This window comes from Falco rusticolus, chromosome 1, assembly GCF_015220075.1.
Source record: "Falco rusticolus isolate bFalRus1 chromosome 1, bFalRus1.pri, whole genome shotgun sequence".
NCBI classification, from domain to species: Eukaryota; Metazoa; Chordata; class Aves; order Falconiformes; family Falconidae; genus Falco; species Falco rusticolus.
In genome coordinates this window covers 58,503,827-58,529,728 of record NC_051187.1, presented here as the reverse complement: position 1 = coordinate 58,529,728, position 25,902 = coordinate 58,503,827, and the positions used below count along the sequence as shown (strand labels likewise).

General features: G+C 37.4%; 1 protein-coding gene across 3 annotated transcripts in view; it reads left to right on the top strand.

The window, feature by feature from the left end:
* PAPSS1 (3'-phosphoadenosine 5'-phosphosulfate synthase 1) overlaps window positions 1-25,902 on the top strand; it is a 56,581-nt gene that overhangs the window by 11,400 nt on the left and 19,279 nt on the right. For 2 of the 3 annotated variants that reach the window (XM_037380743.1, XM_037380735.1), the window contains exons 2-7: window positions 4,253-4,367; window positions 7,838-8,073; window positions 9,399-9,537; window positions 11,567-11,685; window positions 20,726-20,839; window positions 22,760-22,871. In XM_037380743.1, coding sequence (XP_037236640.1) covers window positions 4,253-4,367; window positions 7,838-8,073; window positions 9,399-9,537; window positions 11,567-11,685; window positions 20,726-20,839; window positions 22,760-22,871 — 835 coding nt within the window. Of the gene's footprint in view, window positions 1-970; window positions 1,025-4,252; window positions 4,368-7,837; window positions 8,074-9,398; window positions 9,538-11,566; window positions 11,686-20,725; window positions 20,840-22,759; window positions 22,872-25,902 lie in introns of those variants that run through there. The other variant, XM_037380749.1, reaches the window with a different exon arrangement.

Genomic DNA, 25,902 nt, shown 5'->3' with positions numbered 1-25,902 from the left:
GAAAATATCGGAGATAACTGGGAAATGGTAAAGGCATTAAAGATAAGACTACATTTTAGAGGTGATGCAGGGTATGTTGCTATTGTTAGCTTGTGGAAGTTGTTAGCCTGGGAAATCAACAATCTTATCTTAGAGCAGAAGAATATGGAATTAGTCACAGCTTCCTGAGTATATATGGTTTGTGTAGAAACCGTGCCTGTTCTTTATACAGTTCTTTCCTGATGCTTCCAACCTCAAAGCTGTATCAGGTTGGTGCTGTAGCTTGGGGAGTCTCTGCTTGCCATTGAAAGCTTTACTTCCTACCCCAGAGCTCTTGCTTTGTGAAAAGTTAAAATTTGATGTAAAGTGACTATAGAAGCACAATGTTTCATTGTTGCTCCAAAGTAATGAAGGATAAATTAAGTTAATGTCAGTGCAGTGCTCTGTTAACTATGAAACCATTAAGCAATAATCTTTTCTTTCTGCTGCCTTTTGATCTTGGTGTTGTAACTTGGGTTTGCTCTTCATCTGGATGTGCAATCTGAGCTCTTACATCAAAGGTGTTTGGCACTGATGGTCGGATTTGGGTTTAGCAAAAAAATAGTTGCAACTGGGCAAAACATCAAGAATAAAATAAGAAAAAAATGGGTCAACTCTATCTTGGCAAATGTTTATGTAGAGAAATTGACAAGAGTATTTCCTTTTTGTTCCCATACTTCTCAGAGGTCTGTATTTATTTCCGTGGTCAACTATCTGCAAAGCTAAAAGGTTACCTTTTTGCCAAAAAAAGCGTGCTGCAGAGGCATCCTTCCTTGCTCTCTTTATCATTACAGCTCTTCAGTGCACAGCTGTAAAAGACTTGTTATTTTAATACTCCATGTTTTATTTTTTTTATTTTCAGTACAAAGTTATTAGCACTTCAGATTTCATGTGAGAAACAAACTAGCATAGTGGGGGAGAAGAAAGGAAGGATATATGGGTCTTCTCAGCTGACATTACTGTTAAAATGAAACAGTGGACTGAAGCATTGTTTCTATTTAACATGGTGAGTAGTAGGGAAAATATTAAAATGCAGTATTTGTATAAGTAGTGTGGAAGAACTTAATGTGTAACACAGCGTGGAAGAAATATTTTTGTGGACAAGTAGGAAATTTCAAATGGTTGTAAAAAAAAAGCAGATACATAGACCTTTGAGATGAATGCCCTTTTTTTGTCAGCCCCTTCACAAAAATCTAGGTGCCCTTTCAGTAGTGACTATTATAGTGATTGTAATTAGGCTAAGAAGTTTAAAATAGCTTTTTTTAAAGAGTACTTGCTCATCACATTGAGTTTTTCTGTTACTAATTTTAATGTTTCATTGATGATATGGATCTCAAAAATGAGTGATACTTTGATGTAGTGTAAAAGGAAATGGTTGGTCTTTATTTCTTCTGTCATTTTGGATGGCCATTTAATTTCATCAGCTGATAGTCATCAAATTTTATGTACAGGAGTTTGAAGACTTGCTGAATAATTTAAGAGCACAAGTGTGAGCCACTGATTTCTGCTCCTGAGTATTTTTCTGTGCCACATCAATATTTGTAGTGAATGTATGTCAGAGATAGTAATTAAAAACTTAACCTATTGAGGATCTGGTGTTCAGCCTTTGTTGCTCAGTGGTGGTAGTGAATCATCTAGTAGCAAAGTGGACATGATTAGGAAACGTTACTAGTTTTCTCGGTTTGTTTTTTTTTCCGCAAGAGAGAATCACTTGCTAAATTACTACATCTTTAGAACGTATCTATAAAAAGCTGTTTTCTATTGGAAGATAAGAAAGATTTTGGTGTTACTTTGCCCAGGAATAGTACGGAGCTGTCTTGTTTGTGTGCATGTGCACATGAACAAAAGGTGGGGCTGCTGGGGATGGGTGTGTTTTTGAATGCATGGAGACTGTTTGGGCAGTTTAACCTTTAGTCTTAGATGCCTGTGTCTGAAGTACAGTTGTGTTATTGTCCTATCGCTGAGCTTGCTGGCTGCGCTGTTGCACTTGTGTGCCTTGTACTCTAGCTATGTTGGCCTTGTTGCTGTGGTTCATCATCTCTGCTAATTTGTTAATTGATACTTTTTTTGTTTTTTCTTTTTTAAGGTTGTGTCTTTTTCATCATTTTAAGAATCCTGCTTGCCTCAGGATTACATGTGTTTTGTGAGCTTAGTGCAATACCCTGATCAGTTTCATTGCTGCTTTACTAGTTCTGGAAAACAAAGAAAACTGATGCAATTTACTGAATATGGACTGGAAGAAGTCTTGGAGGAGACCAATGTATATTGATCTCCGAAGTATTTGAGTCTGATAAGAGACTCGTTGCCAGGAGTCAGAAGCAAAGCATTTGTGTTTTTATGTTTTAATGTAAAAGACCTTACTGAGACAGTGGCATGGGAGCTGTTCTTTGAGACTGTCTTCTGTTTATCCAGTGTCTGGTACAATACAGTACAACTGGAATTAATGAGAAAGGATGTTGCTGTTAAAGTACTGGTCTCAATTAAAAGAAAGATACGCTATGGGTAATGAACATACACAGCAATTCAAACTAAGTACTGAAATTTTTTTTGTTGTTAATTCCACCATTTCTGCATTTGCTCACTGAGAGCTCTTTTTATGTCGTGTATAGTTGTTTCTACTATAAGAAAAATGCCTGATTTTTTTGACTTCTGGTTTTAGTTAGCTGTATTGCAATGACTTCATGTGCAGAACAACTTTGTTTTAGGACATAAATTATTTGAAGGTAAAATGATTAGCAAGTATAACTTCATTTTATGTGTTTTAACCTGTTTGCAGGTGGTGGTTTCTAATGAGTTGGTATTCAGTCTTCATCTAATTTTAGATGCTGGACTGTAACCACTGATTTACGGAGTTGTTTTATTTAAAAACTTGAACATCTGTTCCCACCTTGAGTTTCTGTTTGTATTAACTATGAGTCCAGCTGTGTATAGAAGCAGGGACATACAATCACAGAAAGTCATAACTTCCAATTAAGTTATAGATAACTTTTGAAATCTATTTCTCTAGAAGAATGGTGTAGTAGCAGTTCTTGAAGCCACAATTAGTTGTCATTTTTCTGTTAACCCTACTTTGTGCTGTTTCTCTGTAAAACTACAAACAGCTCGCTGCCAGTACTCCATAGGTTTATATCCTGCCTTTTTCTTTTTTATTAAATAAGTTCTTTCCAGCTAGCACTGATACAGTGATGAAGATAGTGTAAGTATCTTGCAGTATGTTTGTAAGCAAGAGAAGTCAAAAAAGCATTACATATACCACTAATCCTTCCCACTGCCCCCTTTTTTATTTTGTTTAAAGCCTTCTTGTCTGTTTGATTGTTCGTACTTGGTCTGGTTATCTAAGGTCTTGATCTTTTATAATCAAAGTTCATATAACTAGAAACCATTAAAGCTTAAGGGAATGCTGAGGCTGATCTTCCTGTGGGTTCCCTCAGCTTGTGAAATGTGTTTGACAGCAGTGTAATTTTAAGATACTTGTACAGCAGCTTATGATGAATAAATAGCTGTAATAAAGTCTGTAATCTTTGTTTTAATTTTGGGTTTTTTATTTTTTAATTTTAAATTTATTTTAAAATTTAATGTTAAAATTTTTTAATTTTGTTAAAAGCTTTGTTTTAATTAAAATTATATTGGAAAAATCCCATCTTTTCCAGTAAATTCTTTAGTAAGTTGCTTAGAAATAGTACTTTCTTTAAATGCTCAGAATATATGATAACTGTCTCAATTCTGGAGACTTAGTATGTCGCAGATAAAGGCAGAGTGATTTGGAGGTGTGTCTGCTGAAGTGAAAGTTGGACTAGATGTGCAATGAAAAGGCCTCTTCAGAGTTATAAATGAGCCAGTGGTTGACTGTTTTATGATGGAAACCTTTAGCTCAGAGTGAGAGAGAATTCATTTGATTTTCTTAATTTAAATGACGTAATTACAAGTCAAGTCTAGCAGTTCATCTCTATTTTTATAGTTGATTTTTCTTAAAGGACTCGTATTTGAAAGTAGTAGTTGACTAATCTGGCAATCCCAAGTTTCACAGAAGGAGCAGAAGGGATGCTATTTGCTATGGGTGGCTTTTCTAATTTCCATTGTATCCTTTGAGCTATGCTGCAGCTGATGGATTGGGTATTGATTTTACTTCCACTGGTGTGTCTCCAAGTCTTTCTTTGTGCCTGTGAATAAGTTTTAGTATGCTTTGCCAGCTCACCCTTTCAGAAGTTAAAAACCTAATCAACTTTTTTTACAGGGAATGCAAAGGGCAACCAATGTTACCTACCAAGCTCATCATGTCAGCAGGAATAAGAGAGGCCAAGTGGTAGGAACAAGAAGTGGTTTTCGTGGATGCACAGTCTGGTTAACAGGTACAGTCACAGCTTTCTGAGGATGCTTTTGTTGTAGTTACTTTTCTGAAAAGGCACTTCGCAGCTGATTTTTTTTCATGCAAAGTTGAATGTGTGTGGAATCTATGCAATTTTATTATGATTTTTAGCAAGAAATTGCTTTGGGATGGATAGTAACCTGAGAACGTATTTTGTTCAGTGCTCTGGGAGCATTGTTTTTTGGCACTGTGCACAGCTTAATTCCAGTTGAGTTTTGGAGTGTATGGCATGGGGTTTTTTTTTTGGTGTTTTAATCAGTTCTGGCTGTTCTTGCTGTCCTTTTTAGCTATTAACAAATGAAACCTAACTTTTTTTTTTTAAGTCTGTATTTCTGAATCCTTTGTATAAAGGTCTCTTCTCTTTGGAATGTACTTGTCTCCTTGGGTTAAACATTTCAACATAAACCTATGCCTTTGGACACCAATTGCATGTTGAGGCAGTGCATACAGGGAGTTATTTTTGAGATCAGCTCTGTGTTTTTTTCACTGAATTGTTTTGATTGTAAAAAGAGGGGGTAAGTAAATTCTGGAAGACAGCTTTGTTTCATAACTGTGAGGAGATTTTTGCTCTGTCTTTCAATGTTCCTGGAAGCTTTAATGTATTTCCTTTGAAGGTTTTTTTCTTTTTCTGGTTAAAACTTAAAATAAAAGATAAATATCACAAAATGTGTTGTTAGTTTGTAAACAGTTTAGAGCACTGTTGTGTTGTGGTACAAAGGATCTTCAAAGAGTATTAGAGAAATTTACTACCCAAAGTAAAATTTGTTTCCATTAGTGTTAATGAACATGCATAAAAGTTAAAGCAGTAGTTGAGAACAAATTGCTGAGAGCCATTCCAGACTGGTTTGAAACAATAGCTTGTTGTCATGTATTTCTTTGGTAAAAGAATGGAGCCCTTTCTCTCCCTATTTTTGTCATGTAGCTCCAGCCTGTCTTTCAAGGCTCAAATGATCTGGTAGGCTGTCTTTCTGTTTCTGATAACTTGTTAATATCCTTTTGCAAAAGGTCATGATAATAATGTGTTTTCAGTTAGCTACATGGCAACATTTTCCAGTCATCGTTCTTTTTAAACAAATGTAGTCCTAATGCCCAGTTTCCTTTTTTTCAGGAGGAAGAAGGGTGGTGGTAGAATACAGAAAAGTAGGAAGGCAGTAAAGTATTAATAGGTTATTGAAGATGTTAGAGCGCTTATGGTAGGGAGTGAGATGGACTATAGGTATTGAACTAAGCAATACTACCCATTCTAGAACTATGCAAACATGTCTCTTCAAAACTCTGCTAGGTTTTAGAGTAAAAGCTGAAATGGTATAATTCCTTCAAGATTCTCTCATCTCATCAGCAGTCATGGGGTGGGAGTGTACAGAAAGTTTTCAGGTGTCACTTTTCATTTTTAAGCTAAGATTTATTTGAGAGCTAAATACTAATGAATGTCTTGTGCTGTCAAGTGAGAGAGTCCTAGTAAAAAAACCAGAGTAATGTATCAAAAAAATGGAAAAGCATTACTTTTGTGTGTAAAATAATATGCCATTTTGGAAGTGTAAATTACTGTAAAGACTTTGTCAGGTCAAAAGATGTTTTTAATTTTCATTATTATATAACCTTAACTTTTGCATTTAATCACATGTTAAAGACCAAATGATGTGTGAAAAACTAGCGTTTGGGTGAATAGCAAGCTAGATGTGGGGACAGTAACTGCAAGTCAAAGACTGCATCAATGAGAAGTAAATGATGAAGTTGCTGAAATCTTAATTTGGACTACGGTGCTTATTTTCTAAGATGGGGGTGTACTTAATTGCTGCCAAAAGACAACTGTTCTGTTTCCAGCCTTGCTTTCCTTCTCTTGCCTTGCACAGCTGTAGTGCTTGCCTAGTCCAACCTTGAGCTGATTCAACTTGATAAATCAGTGAACTTAATACAGCCTCCTTCCACACACAAAAGGGAAAAAGAGAAAAAGAAAAAACTTGGGAAAAAAAATTAGCAAACTGAATTGGCTAACAGGCACAAGAGGCAGTGGAATAATAGAGGTAGGATGGAGTGGAGTGGAGACAAGGGAGGGCAAGAGAGCGGGACCTCCCCTTTTGGAAACTGGTTCTGGCCTAAGTTGTAATACTCAGCTTCATCTTGTGTAACTGTTGCTCTTGTCAAAGTAGACAGGTGAACATTGACACAAAAACCTGGAGTTGTCCAAGAAAATGATATTTTTTATAGATTATGATAGGTCATTATTCACAACTCTGCAATTTTTTGAGTATGAGCCAAACCATACTAAAATCTGTGAGATTGGTGAGGGTATTGGCTTAAGTTCTTATATAGGACTTGTCCTGGGATACACATATTCTTACGTTTTCAGTAGGCTGCTCTGCATCTTCTGGATATTGAGTGAAGGTGGAACCAGTGCAGTGACACCTCTTCTTTAAATTACCCCAAAGTATCAAGGTTCCCTTTGCACTTTCTGTTTTCCTAGAAATGGTTGTTAACATGATTGTCATCCTTTGCTGTAAAGGTCTTAGAATTAAAACTAGACCGCTGTTCTGTGTGATTTTTTTTTTTTTCCTCCTTCTTTCTCTGAAAGCTATAAGAAGTCTTAACCACCACTGATAAAGATCACAATATTTTTATTCAACCACTAGTGCTATTTTTTTTAGACTACCATTACCTTGTATTTTTTTTTCCTTACTCCAGGAATTGATGTCATCTTATGAAGATTTGAGTTCGTATTCCATGTAGGAATTGATTGATCCCTAAGCTGAAGCATGTGTTCCAAATAAACTCCTGAAATCTAGTCTGGAAAATTATTTAAAAACATTTCCAACTTAAAGCAAACAGTACGCTTTTTAGCGCCAGCAAAAACTCTCAATTGTTTAAAGGTTTGTTGCTGAAGATTCTGAACTAGATCAAAGTTTAATGTCTTTGCTTGGTGCTAACACACTCCAGTTAGTGGAGCATCACTGCTGCGTGTGAGCCTTGAGTGAGTTTTGTTGTGTCTGTTGGGTCTAATTCAGTGCTGTTATTCTGCAAGGAGTAAGTACAGAGTGTGGTTTGATCTGATCCTATTTCTTTTGTTGACTGAAATTCACTTCAGTGTGAGATCTTCCTCTTCTGATGTAAATATAACATCTTGACTCTGTGTTTGGTTTCTGAATTGAGTTTGCTCAGGTCATAACAACTGCCACCAGCAATGCTGGGAAATGTGCGCCAGCTCTGTAAGTGGCAGCAGGTCTCAAGGCTAAACTTTTTATTTGCTTCTAGTTGCACACTTAACTTTGTGCCTTACTCTTCTTATACCTATTGTCCGTGTAGAAGGCGCTTGGCTTATATTGCAGGTAAGCACCTCTGAGAGGCATTGCTGCTGATGCCTGTCACTTGATTTTTCATACTAGCAGTGGTACATGTGATACAATTTTCCCTAACTTGTTTCTATGCTTATATTGATATTATTATTGAATATTCTAGGTCTGTCTGGTGCTGGGAAGACTACAGTGAGCATGGCACTGGAGGAGTATTTAGTATGCCATGGCATTCCATGCTACACATTGGATGGTGACAATATTCGCCAAGGCCTTAATAAGAATCTGGGTTTCACACCAGAAGACAGAGAAGAAAATGTTCGTCGTATTGCTGAGGTTGCTAAACTGTTTGCAGATGCTGGTTTGGTGTGCATTACTAGTTTCATCTCTCCTTATACTCAGGTAAATGTGAAAACCCTCTAGGTAAAGTGTAGGGAATATACAAAATGCAAAATGTCACCAATTTTAGTTAAAGGAATCCCTTGCTAAACTTGCTTGCCTGTTTTTTTTTATGACGTTTTTCCTTTCTAGAGACGATTACTCAAATTTCAGAAACATTAATCTTAAATATAAAAAGTTTATATTAGTCCTATAATTAGAACTGTCCTTCAGTCTATTAGGCAGAATTATTAATCTAATATTGGGAATAAACCCAAATGATACTCCAAGAGTCTTAGAATATCTTGTTTGATCTATGTAGTTTCCAGTACTTCAATTAATATGAAGACCAGATATAGATCTGAAGACTCAGTTAAATTGTTTTTAAAACTTTTCCATTAGTGAATGAATGATGTGAGCTGTATTTTCCCCAGTGGGTTAGGAGAAAAACGTTGAATAGGCTGTAGTTCTTTTTACTTTATTTCATGCTATGTATACAACATAACTGAAAACTAACCTAAATCCATGTTCACATTGTTTTGTGAATACTCTTCATCTGTGTATGAGAACATAGATGACTCTCATCTATGACAGAAAGGATGTGTGAACACTAAGTATCTTGAAGAATGACCCAGACCTTTCACAGCATGAGAAGGTGTTATTTCTTCAGTTATAGTGGTACAGATAGTTCTTCTGATAATCATTTGGAGAACTCAAGATCCTGCAGTAAAACAGAAATCTTTAGATACGAGGAAAAAACCCTATATTCAGTAAAAGATGGTTATAGTGGATTTTTTGAAAATTTTTTTGTTCTCTAAATGAAATTCAGTTGTTTCAATGCTTGGCAAACCATACAAATAAAGTAATATTTGGAGCATACAAGTCTTGTTAGATTGATGAATGCAGAGAAATCTGGTGCTCTGGAGAGAAGGGTGATCATATCAGGAGCTGCAGGTAATACCACCTCTGACTTTAGTGAGCTATGCAGATGTAACTGGGAATGCAGGTCTTAAGATAGCGGCAGGTATAGAAAAATCTGCGCTCTATGCCTGTTTTTTGTTTGGTGGGGTGTATGTTTTTGTTTGGATTTTATTTTTTTTTTATTTATTTCGTAAATCAGGTTAATCTAAACTATTTCAGATCTTCATGTCAGCTTTTGCCATGTGATGAACTGGAGCCAAACTGATGTAATTTGCAGGGCATTGGTTGATTTAATCATGTTTCTTTTTTCAAACTTTGAAAGCTCATTTCCATTTTACTGTTGTCTTTCTGCTTTCAAAGTTCATTTTAAAGAAGCTAATAACGATATGTAGGTGCAATCTTTTAGGTTTTTTTCTGTTTTCTTTCAGGATCGTAATAACGCCAGACAAATTCATGAAGGGGCAAGTCTGCCTTTTTTTGAAGTATTTGTGGATGCTCCATTGCATGTCTGTGAGCAGAGAGATGTTAAAGGACTGTATAAGAAAGCCAGGGCTGGAGAAATTAAAGGTGAACCTAGATGTAGTCACATCCTTTCTACATAAATGAACCATTGGTGTAATTTGACTCCACATAAGTGGATGTGCTCAAGTCTGAGAGTGTACTACCCTTAAAAGCGGCATGGGCTGGGGACAGGACCAAGCAGAAAATCAGGATCAACTTCTAGCTCATTTAACTGACTAGATAAATGCATAGGAGAGTAAAAGGGCAGAAGTGGCTATCCTTAAAAAGCCTTGAGCAGTTTATGTGGTTTCTGTTGTAGGTTATGATTGAGGGTTAGTCTTACCTCCTTTGAGTATCCATCAACTAGTTAAAAAAGAGCCCGATTCACTCTAAAGTCTATAAAGGTTTGCATTAATAAGAGTTAACTAATGTCTTCCAAAAAGTAAAACATGATCACTGTCTTTCTTTAAAGACCATTAAGAATGCTTCTGAAGAGACTAACTTCTATTTTGAAGTTTAAGGGTCTGTGCTAGTGCCCATGAAAATAATTTCATATCCCCAGCCTCAGATCAAGATTTAAGTACAGCCTGCAATAAAAAAAGCTTAAATATGTGATTACTCATTGCAAGTATTGTTTCAAGCTGTGTTATATTACAGTTGCAGAGGCTGACAATAGCACTTTTTACCTGTATTAAGAAGCAAAGCAGTGTTTAATCACTTTCAGAGGCTGAGTTTGCAGATGCTGTAATGAGGAACTCACCGCTAGCAAAAGTGATACAAAATTCAAGAATCTAAGATATTCCACCTGACTGGTTACTTGATAATTCTAGTACTACCAAATATACCATGTGAAGACCAGGAATAAATAAGGCTGAACTAAGGTTTGCTCAGAATCAAAGCAAGATGGGTTGAGACCTTACAGTACAAAGATAGTTCTGTACAAAATCCTTGTTTGTCCTGTAGAATTTTATTAATATTTTATTAATCTTACAAGACCCATAATGGAACTGTGTTACTTTAGAAGTGGTAGTGAAGTATACAGTGGCTAAGTAAGTTACAAATGGGTCTGGCAGTGGCTGTATCTTCTGACTTGTCAGATATACGAAGGATGAAAATTAAATGAACTTGCTTGTTCACGAGGAGCGTCAGCAACTGTTTCCTTCTTTTTCCCTGGCAGTGGTAATGGGACACTTTCTTTGCCCCCTCTTCCCACTTCTCCAGTGATCAATACTTCTAAATTGCATGGTTTTTGGAACAGATACTGGCCTTTCTTTTTCACATGGGGTACTGCAGCAATTGATTTTTTTCTTAGATGGGGAATGAAGCTACTAATTTTGAGATTATTTAACTCTGCAGTGAAAAACTCTATTTTTAATGTTTGCATCTGCAGTTGTAGAGGATGCAGATGTTCAGTTGCTGTAACCCAGCTGATACTACTCCTGCAGATCTGACTTGTAGTGCTTACATGCATTGCTGTTGGGCTTGATTGTCCCTTGTTTGTGCATGGTTATTCAGAATCTCCTCTGTTTCAAAGCAGACTGCTAGCTAAGTAAGCTGGAAGAAGTGTCAGTGATAGCTTGTACAGTCTGTGACAATAGTTGTTGTAACTATAATAAACACACAATCTACTTTACATTAACAGCTATCTTAAGATGAGTGATTAGCTAATGTAATAGATGTTGGAATTCCTTACTCTTTGGAGTGCTGCTTGGTGGCATGAGTGTAAATTTACACGTATACTGATTGTTCAGCTTTGTGTTTAAAACCAAACAAACCAAAACCCCACAACAATCACATCACAGCTAATAATGAAGGACAGGTGATGGATGACTAACTCTGGTTTGATGTGCACAGTTATTCTGCCAATGGTCCGTCCTTTATTCGCAATTTAAATCAAATAACTTCACTAACAAAAATGAGCTATGTATGTGCTGCAGAATACCGAAGTTTGATGCAGTCATGTAGTAGGATTAGCGGATGGACTGATGAAGAAAAAAACCTGTTGATTATATAGAAAACTTGTCTGTGAACAATGTTAAAATTGGCACAATCTTTTGGAAAAAGTCAGTTAAGATTTTTTTCTTATGTTCTGTAGGTTTTACTGGGATTGACTCGGAATATGAAAAACCAGAAGCCCCCGAGCTTGTGCTGAAAACTGATTCCTGTGATGTGAATGATTGTATACAACAAGTTGTGGAACTTCTTCAAGAAAGGGTGAGCAGAAATGCAGATAGATCTTAGTAACCTTTTCAAAACGTTTGTGCCTGCAATTTGAACATCTGTACTTGGAAAAGCAGAGACAGTTTTTTTTAATAGTTGAAGGCTTATGCATCTTTAAAATCTAGCTTTCAAACTTGTCCTATTATGTGCATCCTTTTTAAATCTAAACATTGCAGCAACATTGATCTCTAAGTGAAATAAGATTTGGACAAGTGGAAAATTATATTAATTATCTTAATTGATAACTGGAAGGGAGAGAAGGGTGTCTCAGCTGTTACAGAACCAATGATGAATGCAGACTTTAAAACTGGTTACTGGCATTTGTAAGGGCCTGAAATGTTCTACTTTGTCTCTATAGCAAACCAATTAATATATACTGCAGATGTGAAGAGACAGGGCTGTATTTACACAGTAATTTGAGCTGGCTTAGATAGGGGCTGCTGTGGTTGTGTCTGGTTTCCCTTGTTCCCAATGTTTTTCTTGCACTAGTAAAAGTGGTTCTGCAACTGTGTAATGACCGGTTCAGGAAGCTGATCTTCTTGACGTGGCTGAGTTATGTTATTGGTTCATAGCTTCTGAAAAGGTAGGTCTCTTTCTTTGTTCATGCCTATGATCTACACCAACACTTTTGAAGCCTCTGGGCCTCCTCCTGTTTGATAAGTGGATTCAGCTCACTACCCAACCTAAAAAACACACCAAACCAACAGAAAACCAACCAACCAACAAAACAAAACCAAACAAAACCCCTCACAAACAAACAGTAGTATGCCAGCAAACCACCTACAGAAAACAAAACAAATAAACAACCAATAACCCCAAACCTGCCAAAAGTGGAGGCAGCCATGAGATGGCTTTATTCTCCTGAAACCATACCCCCAGAATCTACTAATCTTCATCTAGAAGAAATAGGTCTCCTTACATTCTTATCTATAGTCTGTGGATAGTGGGATGACATTTGAGACAACTAATTTAGATACTCTAGCAGGCAATTACTCATATTTTTGTGAGGTGCATGTTCTGGAAATTTAGAGTGTAGGCAGTAGCTTGAGTAAAGCTCCATCAAGTGTTGAAGTTGGTACAAGCAAAAGACCTCATCATGTAGCCAGCGTGGAGTTGATTTTAATCCTCTGTGCCACTACAGCTCTGGAGAGATTTAGTCCCTTGTATCTAAATTTTCAAGAAGGCCCTGTTAATAGATCACTGCTTGCACAGTGTTGCTCAGGAGATAAGACAGGGCAGAAAACCACAGCAGAATTATTTATTCTTACCCTAATGCTAATCTGAATATTTTCTGGAAGAAAAAAGGAGACGCCTGTGTAGGAGTCCTACCTATGGGAGGTGGCATTTCGTGACTGTGGGAAGCCTTGCGCCTTCTGCTCAGAACTATTAAGTAAACTTCATAATTGTAGAAACCAATGTCACGTGTGCCAAGATAGTGATCTCCAAAGTACATTAACACACTTGGTACACGGTGCTGAATGCTGGCTCCTGGCCCAGTCAGCTGTCCTATGCTTGAGGCACAGTTTTAGTGCTTTTATTTTTTGTCTTTATAGCCAACAGTATCACAAATGTCAAGATACCTTAGTGGTTGCTTACTTAAATGAGAGAGAATGAAACTAAGGCATGGCTGAACAGGCATGTGTTGTTCTCAGGCCATATTAATACAGTGATATCTTGAGAAAATAATTTCTCTAAGTTTCCTTTAATTGGAACAAGCTGTGCCTGTGTTCTTTAATAATGGATTGTGATTAGTAAAGAAGAAGACCATAGGCTAGCAGGATTAAAAATAATTTGGGATATTCGTTTTGTTTCAATAGCTGTGAAAACGTTTAGGAAGAAGTCTGCACAAAGTATTGGTAAGCCTTGAATTTCAAGGTCTGTTTTTATAGTAGTTCAGATAATAATGGCAGTAAAGACAGCTGGAACTGTATAAATATGTGTTGAAATAGAGATACAGATATACACACATACGTATTTATTAAACTAGAATTTGAAACATTGTTCTTTTATAGGTAGTGGAATTATTTGGTTCTTAGAATTTTTCATAATATTTGAGAAGAACTCTGAAACAAATATATCAGGTCTTTTCCAAAAACATGTTCAGTCCTTTATGGAAGAATAAGGGAGAACCACATGGAAATAGGAGTAATAAACAGCTGTGGAACCTGAAAACTTCTTATGTGGTATAACTTGGTTTGGAGGATCATCTGGCTTGGTATCTTTGCATGTAAATGTAATAGATACTTCAAAGTTCTTTTTAGGGACCTAGAATACAAGGTACTGATGAGCATCTCCTAAAGCTACTGAGTCTGAGTCATATGAAAGTTCCTTTCACCACTTCTCCATGCCTGCACACCACCACCTCCCCCACAGCTCCTTTCAGTACTACACAAATTGGTGTTTGCATGCTTGCCCCCTCCTCCCCAGCCTAGTCAGAATGGCTTATGTAGCTTTTGAGCTTGATAGTTTTGGATTTCAATCAGCTGATACTTTCCAATGGAGTCAGACAAGCCTAGTGTAGGTGTTTGGCTGTAAAGATCTCATTGTGTGTGTTCTTGTTTTTCCTGTCAACAAGTATAGTTGATCTGGCCCCTTGCACAAAATTCATGCTTCCTTACTATGGAACAAGTTCAATATTTAGCCTGGAAAATATTTTCTGAAGAAGTCATAACTCAGGAATGCCATCTTTATTGTTGAGGAAGTACAAAGTGTACAAGGAAAGAGTTGCATTTCTAGTAGGTAACTTTTTTAATTTTTAACTACCTTTTGTATAAATGTCCTGTTAGGGACATCACCTTACAGTGGCTCTACAAATACAACCTCCCAAACTGGAATCTGATTATGCACTTTACTACTATTTAGTTCAGTCCACTGTGAGTGTACGGATCAACGTTCTGTCCCTTGTTCCATCTCCCATCCATCCCCCAACAGTTACAGCCAAGTTCTTACCTAAGCTTAGCATTATACTTGTATTTGGGAAGGTGGTCCTCATGGTATCTTATAGTACTGATTTCTTAGACTTACTCACACGATTGCTTGCAATTGTATTCAAATTCTGAAGTTTGGAGTGGCGAGAATTTGAGGCAGAATAGAAGTTAGGGGTTGTTCTTTGTTGTGGTTTATAAGGTCAAGTTGTGTGTGTGGTTTTTTTTTGGTTTTTTTTTTTTTTTTTTTTTGTTAATGATGTGAAGCTTGAGGCTGGCGGTTCCTGGAAAATATAAAATGGATTCTACTGTTCTGTAAATCTGTTTGTTTTGTGGTTTTTCTTTTAACCTCAAATTTTACTGTAGCTATCACTATAACAACACCATGGTTCTCTCTGGAGCAAAGTTCTCAATCCTGTCTAGTTCCTCATTCACTTACCAAAAACTTGATAATAAAGAATACTCTGCGTGATCATGTTGGTCATCAATGCGAATTACCGCAGGCTCCAAAACATCTTTCGGTATTTTTTTATTAAGAAACTTGCAAACATAGGAGCTTAGTATCTGCAACATTCACATAGAGCAGGCATTACAGGTCTTCAGCTCACTTTGTTATTAGACTGTAAATTAGACACTCAGAGTATATTTGGGACAATTGATTATACCCAGCTGCTAGGTGGGTTCTGAATCATTATTTTTTGTGAAACTTTGTTTCCTGTCTCCTCCTGCTTTCAAAATAATTTCAGCAGAAAAACTGTATGAATACAACTGTTACTTGTTCAGATGGCGATGCCTACAGGAAAAGGCGATTGGATGGAACTAACTGGGATTTCTAAAACAAAATGCAGATCATGCAGATTTTATAAATGGTATATAATGCTGGTAATAAGCATTTGTATGAAATACAGTACAATGACATTAACTTGCAGCATACCTATCTTTTACCTTTGATACATGCTGACATTGTGTGCAATGACTGACCTTTTGATAACTAAACAAAGTATCTTTCTTCCTAAGACATGAGAAAGAGACAAGAGAACCCAGGCCATCATCAGCTTTGGTGCAGGTGCATTCTACAACAGAGTGAGAGATTGAGGCATATGGAGGGTGGTTTCCTGAGCCAGGGAGTCCCAGGGGAAGGGCAGAGCAGAGACCCGCCAGGAGCCGACAGCTCCCATGGGAGCAGCTGACCAGGTGTGCGTGGGCCCGGGCGTAACGGTGGCCACCCCCACTCCCACAAAGGGCAGCCCTGGGGAGTGCTGTGACCAGGGTGGGCAAACGGGCTGTGGCATGGCATGGCTGAGCGGGAGGACACCTCTTCGAGGAATGGACATTCTGCTGGCTGAATGGAGAGACTTGAAGTACACACATCCCAGCAACTGGGCACTGGTCAGTGACCATCTGCACAGGTCAAGGGCGCTCATCCTACCTGACCCTCAAGGCAGAATGGTGGGTAGTCATCTGAGAGCAAAGGCTGCAGCTCCAGGGGGGCTGTGCCATCTACCCCAGCAGTGGCCAATGCCTCCCCAGACAGAGCTGCTGAAGGAAGAGGCTGCAGCGCAGGCCTCAGACTTGCAGGAAGGGCCTCGACCTTTCTCCTTGGGGCAGGGACAGGCAGCAGACCTGCCTGCAAAAGGTGTGCTCAGGTGGAGAGGCTCCTGCAGAAAGTGGCTGCAGAATGTCAGGTAGGCTGAGGAGAAGTTAGATAGCTGGTTCCAAGTTGCACTCTGCAGTAGACTTACAGGCCACAGGTAAACAGCCAAAACCTCCCCCACCAGCACATGCAAGAGGGAGGAGGGGGGCCAATAGTGCAGGGGAATGGAAGCTTGCAATGGCAAGTACCTGGAGGAAGAAGAGACTTTCCCTGAAGCCTGAGGTGCCCTTGCAGAATTGCCTCGCCACTCTGCAGACTGAAGAGGAAAGATGCGCCACATCAGGAGAGATGCTGGAACAGGGAGTAAGGCAGCCTGATCTGTTGCCTGTGTAATACCTAGCGCAACTAAGAAAAGGTGACCCGTAATGGTGGTAGGTGACTCTCTTCTGGGAAGGTACAGAGGCACCTATTTGCTGACCTGACATACTCTTTAGAGAGGTGTGCTGCTTACTGGGAGCTTTCATTGGGGACCTTGATAGGCTTGAGAGGTGCACCCATGTGAACCTTGTGAAGTTAGCAAGGCCAAGTGTAGAGTCCTGCATGTGAGTCAGGGCAACTGCCATTATCGGTACAGGATAAGTGGAGAATTGATGTAGAGCAGCCCTGAGGAGAAGGCCTTGGGGCTGTTGGTTGATGAGAAGCTCAACCTGACTCAACAATGTGCACTTGCAGCCCAGAGAGCCAACCATATCTAGAGCTGTATCAAAAGAAGCATGGCGAGCAGGTTGAGGGAGGTGATTGTCCCCTTCTGCTCTTGTGAGACCTCACCTGGTGTTTAGCTCTGCAGCCCCCAACATAAGGAGGACATGGATCTGTTGGAGTGAGTCTGGAAGAGAGCCACAAAGATGGTGAGAGGGCTAGAGAACCTGTCCTGTGAAGATAGGCTGAGGGAACTGAGGTTGTTCATGAGATGAAACATAGGAAATTCAAAGTAGACATAGGGGAAAACTTTAACTGTAAAGATGGTAAAATATTAGCACAAGTTGCTCTGAGATTTTGTGGATGCTCCATCCTTGGAGTTAGTCAAAACTTGACTGGCCCAGTTCCTGAGCACCCTGCTGAACTGGGACCAGGTTTGAGCAGGAGTTTGGACTAGATGACCTCCAGAGGCCCTTCTGTGATTCTGTGACATGGCTCGTAATTGTTTTGTGTGAGAAGCTGGGGAAAAAACCCCTATGCTCTGTGTAAAGTATATGCAAGATTATACTATTAGTTTTATACTGTTATAGTGAAGATTTAAACATGCAACAGTGAAGATGTAAGCAAGAGTGAGCAAAAACCAGTATAAGCTTTTAATCATAATTTAAAAAAAAACACCTCAGTATTTGACTTCTGTAATTCCCACATCAATAAAACACAATTTCTTCTCACGCTTAGATTAAATTAAGCAGAGCTTCCTGTACTTTAAGTTATGGATTTCCTATTTTTGAGGTATGTGTGCTTTAGTTGTGGGTGCTTTTTTCTGAAAACATACTACTGAATGTTACAGGAATTTCAGTACCTCAAATTGGTAAAAGGGCACATATAGTTTTGGAGTTACTATTAAAGAGCAAGCTGCAGTTACATGGAGTTGTGTACCTGTTAAATACTGTGGTGGTGGTGTTATTTATTTCTTTTGCTTTCTTCTCTTGTTTTTAAACTTCTGTGTTCTGGGAAAAGGCACAGACAAGGTTTTGGTTCAGAGCCATTCTGTATTAATTGCAGGGATTCTCCTTTAGGCAACAATCATCCAGTTAGATCTGCTGACTGATAGGTTTGTATGAATATTTCCTAGGTGTTTGTGGTCAAAATTATTTAAGATTATGCAGATGTACATAAGCTAAACATGAATTATTTTGACCAAAACAAATGTGTAAAGGGGTGTCTTTACACATATGAGAGGAACATCATTTAATGTCTGGGGTCAGAAGTTCCTATTCTTTGCATCAGTGGAGGAGTGTTTCTATGGCTCCAGTGAATTTACAAAGCGATAGAACACAACTGGTGGGCAGAGAAGAGGCAGCCCTCAGTCCAGAAAATAATGTCTCCTTCTGTTAAGATCGTGGTGGCCACTACATGTTTCAGTTTTCCCTATACTTAAAAGTACTGACAAACTGCCTTGCAAGCTGTAGGTATCAAGACTTAAGTGATTATTATAGTCAAGCAAATACCTCTGTTTTTTCCATATATAAATAATACAGTGGCCTTACACCTCAATATGATCTTACAAGGCTAGTTATTCAGTAATGTAAATTGGATGTCACTTGTGAATGCCCGTCTATGGGAAACCTGCCTGAAGGCCCTCTCTTTACAGACTGTTGAGGATGTTAGATATCAGCAAAGAACCTACTATCACAGTCTGAGGAGGAACAGTCCCATGAAGTATCTGGTTTATTTTTTTATTATTTTGTCATTATTTCTATGAATGCATCGATAAATAAGAAATATAGTGGAATATGGTGTAAATTATCCTTTGGTAGAATGAACCTTTAAGTAAACTTAATACCTTGAAGTGGTCACTAGATGGCTTGCTTGCCTAGCATTTTCGTAAAATTCATGTGGTTTAAAGACCTATGGATTCCTCTTACTGCCTTTTTTTTTTTTTTTTTACATCTAAGATACTGATGGTTTTTTATAATCTAAGATGCTGTTTTAAATACCATTTTTATGCCGGCAAGGGAGTCTAGGTTTACTAATCCTACAAATTCTCTAAATATCTGACTCAGTGTTGCAAGAACTGTCAAGATATTTACATCCTTATAGTGAAGTAGATTGTTGGCAGAAAATACATTGTGAAACCTTTGTTTTCTCCATTGTTTAGACCGTTAGTGGGGCACTAAAAACAGGATAATATCTGAAGACACCCTTTCAATAGGCACATCTATTTTAGGATTTTGATGGTTTGTAAAATCAGGACATTTTAGCATGTTAATGAATTAGGGTCCGGAGGGGAATCTTCTATGGAGCAGCTTAATGTGTATTCAAGTCATATTTGGCTTGTAAGGTCTGCTGTTCTTTATAGCAGGCAATGCCTTTATTTGATTCTGGGCTTATTGCTGTGGCAGGAGTCTGCTGCAGCTCTCCTGGGCTGTAATGCTGCTGTGCAGTCGGAGAAAAGAGAAGGCAGGTTTTGCCTAACTTGCTGTCTAATAAAATTAGCTTCCCAAATGATGTCTGATATGTAATGGACTGAGCTTTTCCATATAAAGGATAATTTCTAAGTGCTAGTTTAATTTGATTTTCTTTTATTTGTCTTTGGAGATATGAATTATGTAACAGCCAGTGAGTCTGACTCACTAGGTATTTTTACTCCCGCAGTCATTTTATCTCCCACTTCCTTTCATCATCTCACTTCCTTTGTTTTACTTTCCACAGAGGTAGTGCCTAATGTCTGATAAATCTTGGATAAATGCTTTAAAATGCTTAGGCAAACTTTGTGTTTCATACAGGCATACCTATTTATTCTGGGCTGCATATACTGGAAAAATAAAGATAATTTCTTTATTCTTGTTATCTCTGTATATAATTTGCTGTATGGGTGAGCATTTTTCTCAAAAAGTAAAGCGTTACTTTACAAAAGTTTCCAGAACTCTGAGAAATGTGTTTTAAAAAGACTGTCAGCTGCTTTTCACTGATATTTTGCTACTGAATATCACTTGAATATTTGACTGGGTTTTGACATTTTGCACCATCCTTTCTCAGAGGATACTCGAAGTTTTATCTAAGTTTTATGGCCTTCTTTCATTTCCCCCTTTTTTAAAGCAAATGTTTTTATCCTTATATTCATATCTTACAAGAAGTTTAAGGTCTTGAGCATCGTGGTGTGAGAATGTCTTGCATGGAGGAAGTTGAATTTTTTTCAAATAAAACTGGTTATAAAACTAGATTTCAGTTCATTGCATATATGCGCACAGATAGCTTCACATTTAAATGTTCTAGCTGTTCATATATAGATTAGGACACTGATGTTATGTCATTAATTGTAAGTAATACATTTAATTTGTATTTCTGCATTAATCACTTTGAGAAAGAGATATTTTTTTTTATCTCCATGTTACCACTTCTAACATATGTTGTATAGCGAATGACTTAAATTTATAAATGCTCAGTCTCTAAAACTTTTTTTACTACTTTAGCAAGTATAAAAGCATAGTGTCTTCCTTTCTGCTGTAGATAATGTAGGCATTAATAAGTCATAAACCCTGTACATAATTCAATAGTTAAATATTTACTAGGTAAATATTATGTGGGGTATTTAAGGTTTTTGAAAAAATCTCGTCAGGATGTTTCGCTTCAGTTACTCAAGCCAGCAGCTTGGCTAGCAACGTATCATAATCTTGGAACAGTGCTGGCTTTTAAATTAGTAAAAAATGTTTAATGAATAAACTTTTGCTACACAGTAGTGTAACACTAGAATTTTATTTCCTGACTAAGTGTTCAGTGTCCAAGAAGCTTTCTGTTTATTCCTTTTATACAGGACATTGTACCAGTGGATGCCTCTTATGAGGTGAAAGAGCTTTATGTGCCAGAAAACAAGCTACAGTTGGCCAAAACTGATGCTGAGTCTCTGTTAACCTTGGAAATAAATAAGGTATTGTGTGTTCACTTATCTCACTGAAATTGAAAGACAGTCTAATCTGTTGCTCAGTGTAAGTAGAGATAGTCGAAATACCTGTACTGGTTACAGAATGTATCACAATATACTTTTACCCTTTGTTCTTGAGAGAAACCACAGCATCTGTGTGTTCTTTGATCACTTATTAGAGATAAACGAATCTCTGTAACTTCATAAATAACGGCTGGTATAGTGTTACTTAGCTTATCCCGAGCCTGAAGATTAAATTTACAGTGACTTCCTCCCATGCATGCCCCCTCTCCAGTCCATGGACTAAACCGTGGCTGGCATGTCCTGTGTGATTAACTATTTCTTGAAGAATTACTAACTTTTTTTTTACTTACACAAACCATTTTACTTTAAATTGCAGTGACCTAGAAATATGAAGACAGTTACTGCTTCTTGATTGTCCGTGTTGGTAACCTTCAGCTGAACGATAGTAACCTTGTATAGCAGCCTCAAGCAGCTGCAAATTTAAGTCTACAAAGAGATTATCAGAAGTACTTTATTTTTTTTTCTGGTTAGAACGTATTCATGCTACTTTTCTGGCTTCCAGCAGAGAAAATGTGGAAAAATATGGATCAACTTGATCAACTCTGTTCTTATTTTGGTTAAATACACAATTTTCCAGCTCAGATGAATTAGACAAAGCTGCTTCTGGCTGTGTTTCTGTTCTGCTTTATCTTCGTTTTCTGAAGAACTAGGCTTAAACACTGATACAATGCATGAGTGTTTTCAATGGCTTTTTGACAGTATTACTAAACTTAAAGCTCAGGATTTGATCTAGGAGCTAAGCTCAGAATTGGGCATCTGCAGTGAGTAACTTGACTTTGAAGGATTGAGAGAACATACCAAGCACTGAATTAAATAGTTCTAAAATTTGCCTAGCCTTCTACTACTAGCAAATTTTAGTACTTCCTTTCACCGCATCATACTAGATTCCTTTCACATGTGTCTTTAAAACTTTTTATTACTTTGAGGAATAAATATTTAAGGTCACCATTATTAAATTTCTGTAGTGTCCTGTTCTAAATTGCTCCCTATCTAGAAAAACAAATCCTTTCCCCTCCCACCCCCAACCAGTGTGTTGTTAAATATCAAGCAAGTATGTAATGTAAACTTGGGAAGAAAATGTGTGTTGTACTTGCTTCAGCATAAATTATACAGTGTAATAAAATTAGTCATGCTCTTTGCAAAAGAGACTTGCACAAGCAAAGCCTGTCCTTGTCAGACTTGACCAAGTAGAAATAGTAGAGGCCACACACTAAGTCATAATGTGACTGTTTAAGTGCTAAGGAAGGAAATTCCCTGTAAGCTGATACCTCTTAAACTAAAATAAGTACTAGTCCCGAGAGAATTTTACTTCTGGATTGTCTCACTAGTTTATGCAATAAAAAATTTCTTTCTAATCTGTTTTAAGATTAGACCTCTTAATATTCACCCCCATAATTCTGTTATTTGTGTGGTAATTGTATGCATTGTTTTCATTGTTTTTTCTCTTTTTTTTTTAAATATCGTGGTTATCTTCCTTTGTTAAAAAAATAAATGCAGGTGGGACTCTCTGTTAAGTTGAACTTTATCAAACACTTACAAATAAAATCTGTGGTTTGTTTCTTTTTTTTTTTTTGTTTGGTTTGTTTTTTAACACAAGGAAACTTGATCTAGTGTAAGGACTGGAAAATAGCCAAAAATATCAACATTGAGGAAGAAGTTGTTCTTTTTTTCTTACTTGTAGAAACTTTGAATTCTTTGTGTTTAAAAACTGTGATACTGAGAAAACTTTCATTTACACTGTTCTGTATTTTATAGGTAAATCATGATTTATTATCGTTAATACCTGATGCCAATCATGAAGCAACAACTTCTATCTGTTCTGTTTCTCCATTTCTTTACAAGGTGGATATGCAATGGGTGCAAGTGCTAGCAGAAGGCTGGGCAACACCCCTGAATGGCTTTATGAGAGAGAGAGAATACCTACAGTGCCTTCACTTTGACTGTCTCCTTGATGGTAAGGTGAAACTTCCATTTGTAAACCTGAGCAAGCTAATCCTACTTCTAGAATATTGTTGACGCTTTGCTTCTTGGTTCTGTGGTAACACGTTACCAGGCTTGCGCACAACCTGGGGTAGGAGAGTAGGGTGTTATAGTAAGCAATTTTAAGCTTGATGGTTTTATTCTTTTTGTATCTATCATCATGTTTAAAGTTTGAATGTCTTGTCTTTTTTTGCCTTACAAATTTTATTTTTCAAATGTTTTCATTTTGGAAAACTTTTAAACATAAAATCCATATTTCTAATTTGTTACAAGAAATTGTTAGAATTCAGAATTGCAATTTAATTGCTGTTTAACTCTGTGCCAAAAGATCTGTTCTGTGATAGTAATGAAGGAAAGCACAACAAACTGACTTGAGTGCTGGAGCTATTGCAAATATGAAATTAGAATTTGACAAGGTGGCTTGAGTATGGACAATTGTCACATGCAATCAAATTACTATGACTTAGTGATTATTGTAGAATCATTTAGGTGGAAAAAACCTTTAAGATCATCAAGTCCAACTGTTAACCAAGGACTGCCAAGTCCATCACTAAACCAAGTCCCTAAACACCACATCTATGCATTTTTTTAAGCACCTCCGGGGATGGTGATTCTACCACCTCCCTGGGCAGCTTGTTCCAATGCTTGACCACCATTTCAGTGAAGAATCATGTGGTGATTTAAATGAATATATTTTATTTTGTATTACCAGTTGGCTAAGAACAAACATTAGTTAAGGTACTTAACAAGTGGTAACATCCTTAAGTTTTTGAATTTGATTGTGATCTGCTGTCATTTTTCATTTATTCCTTTTTGAAGGCTCTGTTTTATTCCAGTCTTTGAGAGTTTTTGCTCTCTCTATATCAAAGAGGGATAGTAAAATTTCCTGTCTCCCCACTTCCTTCTGCATTATTCTTCTCTTACTGGACACCAAATAGCAGGAAAAAAAAAAAGTTACTTGTCTGGATCATAGAATTGAAAGACATCAGTTGTCCCTGTTACTCTTGTTACTCTTTTTTTTTTAAAGTTCCCTTTTCTATAAGCATCTCGGATACTATCCTAGGCAATATAATGCCATTCTGTTATTTTGGAGTATCTAAAGTTAGCCGTATTGTTATGGACTGCTAGTTTTATTTTAGTTCCATTTGCCTTCTGTGTGTCCATCCAGGTGAAGTGTACTCTGCAGATGACGTGCTATACATTCAACTGCTAAAATAGCTTGTAGCTCCTTATTCTGCCCTGTAGTCTTCTGTAAATTGGAACTTTTATGAGGCTTTTAAGACCTTGTATAGCCGAGTGTTTCAGATATGGCAATGTTACAAGTTTTTAAACCTCTCTTGCAGTTGTTTTTTGGACCTCATGTATGCTGCAAAAAATACGAGCAATGAAAATTAACAAATAACTTATTGATGGAAACAATTTTCAGTCCTATGCCTGAACAGAACAATCATGTTCTTCTAGATGCTACCATATTTCCTCTTCTTAGTTATCTACTGTAATATGCACATATGAGAACCTATTTAGCAAAGTGTGATTGCTTTAAAGCTGCTTTTACTACTTGAAGCAGTGGCAACTGTTAAGTCAGAACCACATCCTGAAAGGTTCTTCCCTGCTTGGTACGTTAGTTCTGGTGTATCATAGCAGCAGTAGTTTTCCAGGGTTCTGATTTTGAAGAGAAGTAAGTATTGTTTAATACCTGCAATGCATTTCATCCTCTGGACTCTAAATGTGATGTTCATACTGACTGACTTCTACGTTATGGAGATCGGTTCAGGTGTGTTGATAATTCTCTCTTCAAAGCTGAAGTAATCTGAAATAGTCTCAAGCTGACACTGTGCTCATCCGTGACTTAACGAACTCACTCCTACCTTGTCTGTTTCTCATTTGTACAGTGGCTGAAGATAATGGCAAAGATATTATATATTTATTATTGGTCACTGACAAAATTGTAACAATTAATGGCTTTGAAATATGCTCCCAGTTTGGAATTATTTACCTATTTGCAAAGCAAAAGGATTCTTTTTGAATTATCAGGCTAGGGGTGGCAAATCATCTTCTCTGTGACTGTTGCCAAGCTCAATTTTATGATCTAGTTGCTTTGAAAATAACTGAGTGCTAAGACTGAACTTAGGAGGAGGTGTAGAGCATGCTTTGCATTTTGAAGGGTACCTATTTTTCTCTTAAACTTTTCATCCAGCTTCATAATTTTGAACTTGCTACCACTCTTAAGGTAAAATTGAGAAACGGTTGTAAAAACCGTATTACTCAAATAACAGGGAAATCAGCGTTATTTAGAGTCTTGGCCCCATTACAGCCAATAGCAAAACCCCCATAAACTTCAGGGGGCCTATGACTTTTCTCCTGGAGACCATCCAAAAGTTTTGCACTCTTTCGGCAAGTGTTTGCTCATTAGAATTCAAGCCTTTGTATGAGACTTATGGTATTTACTCCACTGGGTTTCTCAAATCTCACTGTTGTAGTCAAGAAAAATAAGACTTCTAGCATGTAGCAGTGAAGTAAATACTTAAACATGAGGACCACGCATAACATTAAGATTCAGATACATTGGTTTAGTTTTAGAAGTAGCTGGTAAGTTTTCAGCTGAACAAACTATGCAAAATGTCTGCCTGACTCAACAGTTTTTGCTGGAATATAGCTTTAAGTGAAGCGCAAAAGTTACCTTTTCAAATTGTTGAATTATATATGCTGACTGCTTGGGTACATCTGGCTGCTTCTATAGCATTGAGCTTTTCTTATGGACAAAGTATGGCTGCCAAGAATACTATTTTTTTACTCATTATCCACTACAGTACCAATCTTGCCTGTATTTTAGATGATGTCAGTTGTGGTTTTTTTCTTACTATGTAACATCTTGAACAAGATATTAATTTGAGATCCCTAAAAAGTAGTATCCTCACAGTCTAAATGCCTTGTGTGGGGTTATAAGTGCTTGCAATTTTAAGTACTGTCATTGCTCTTAAATCTCAGTGCTTGCACATTTTATA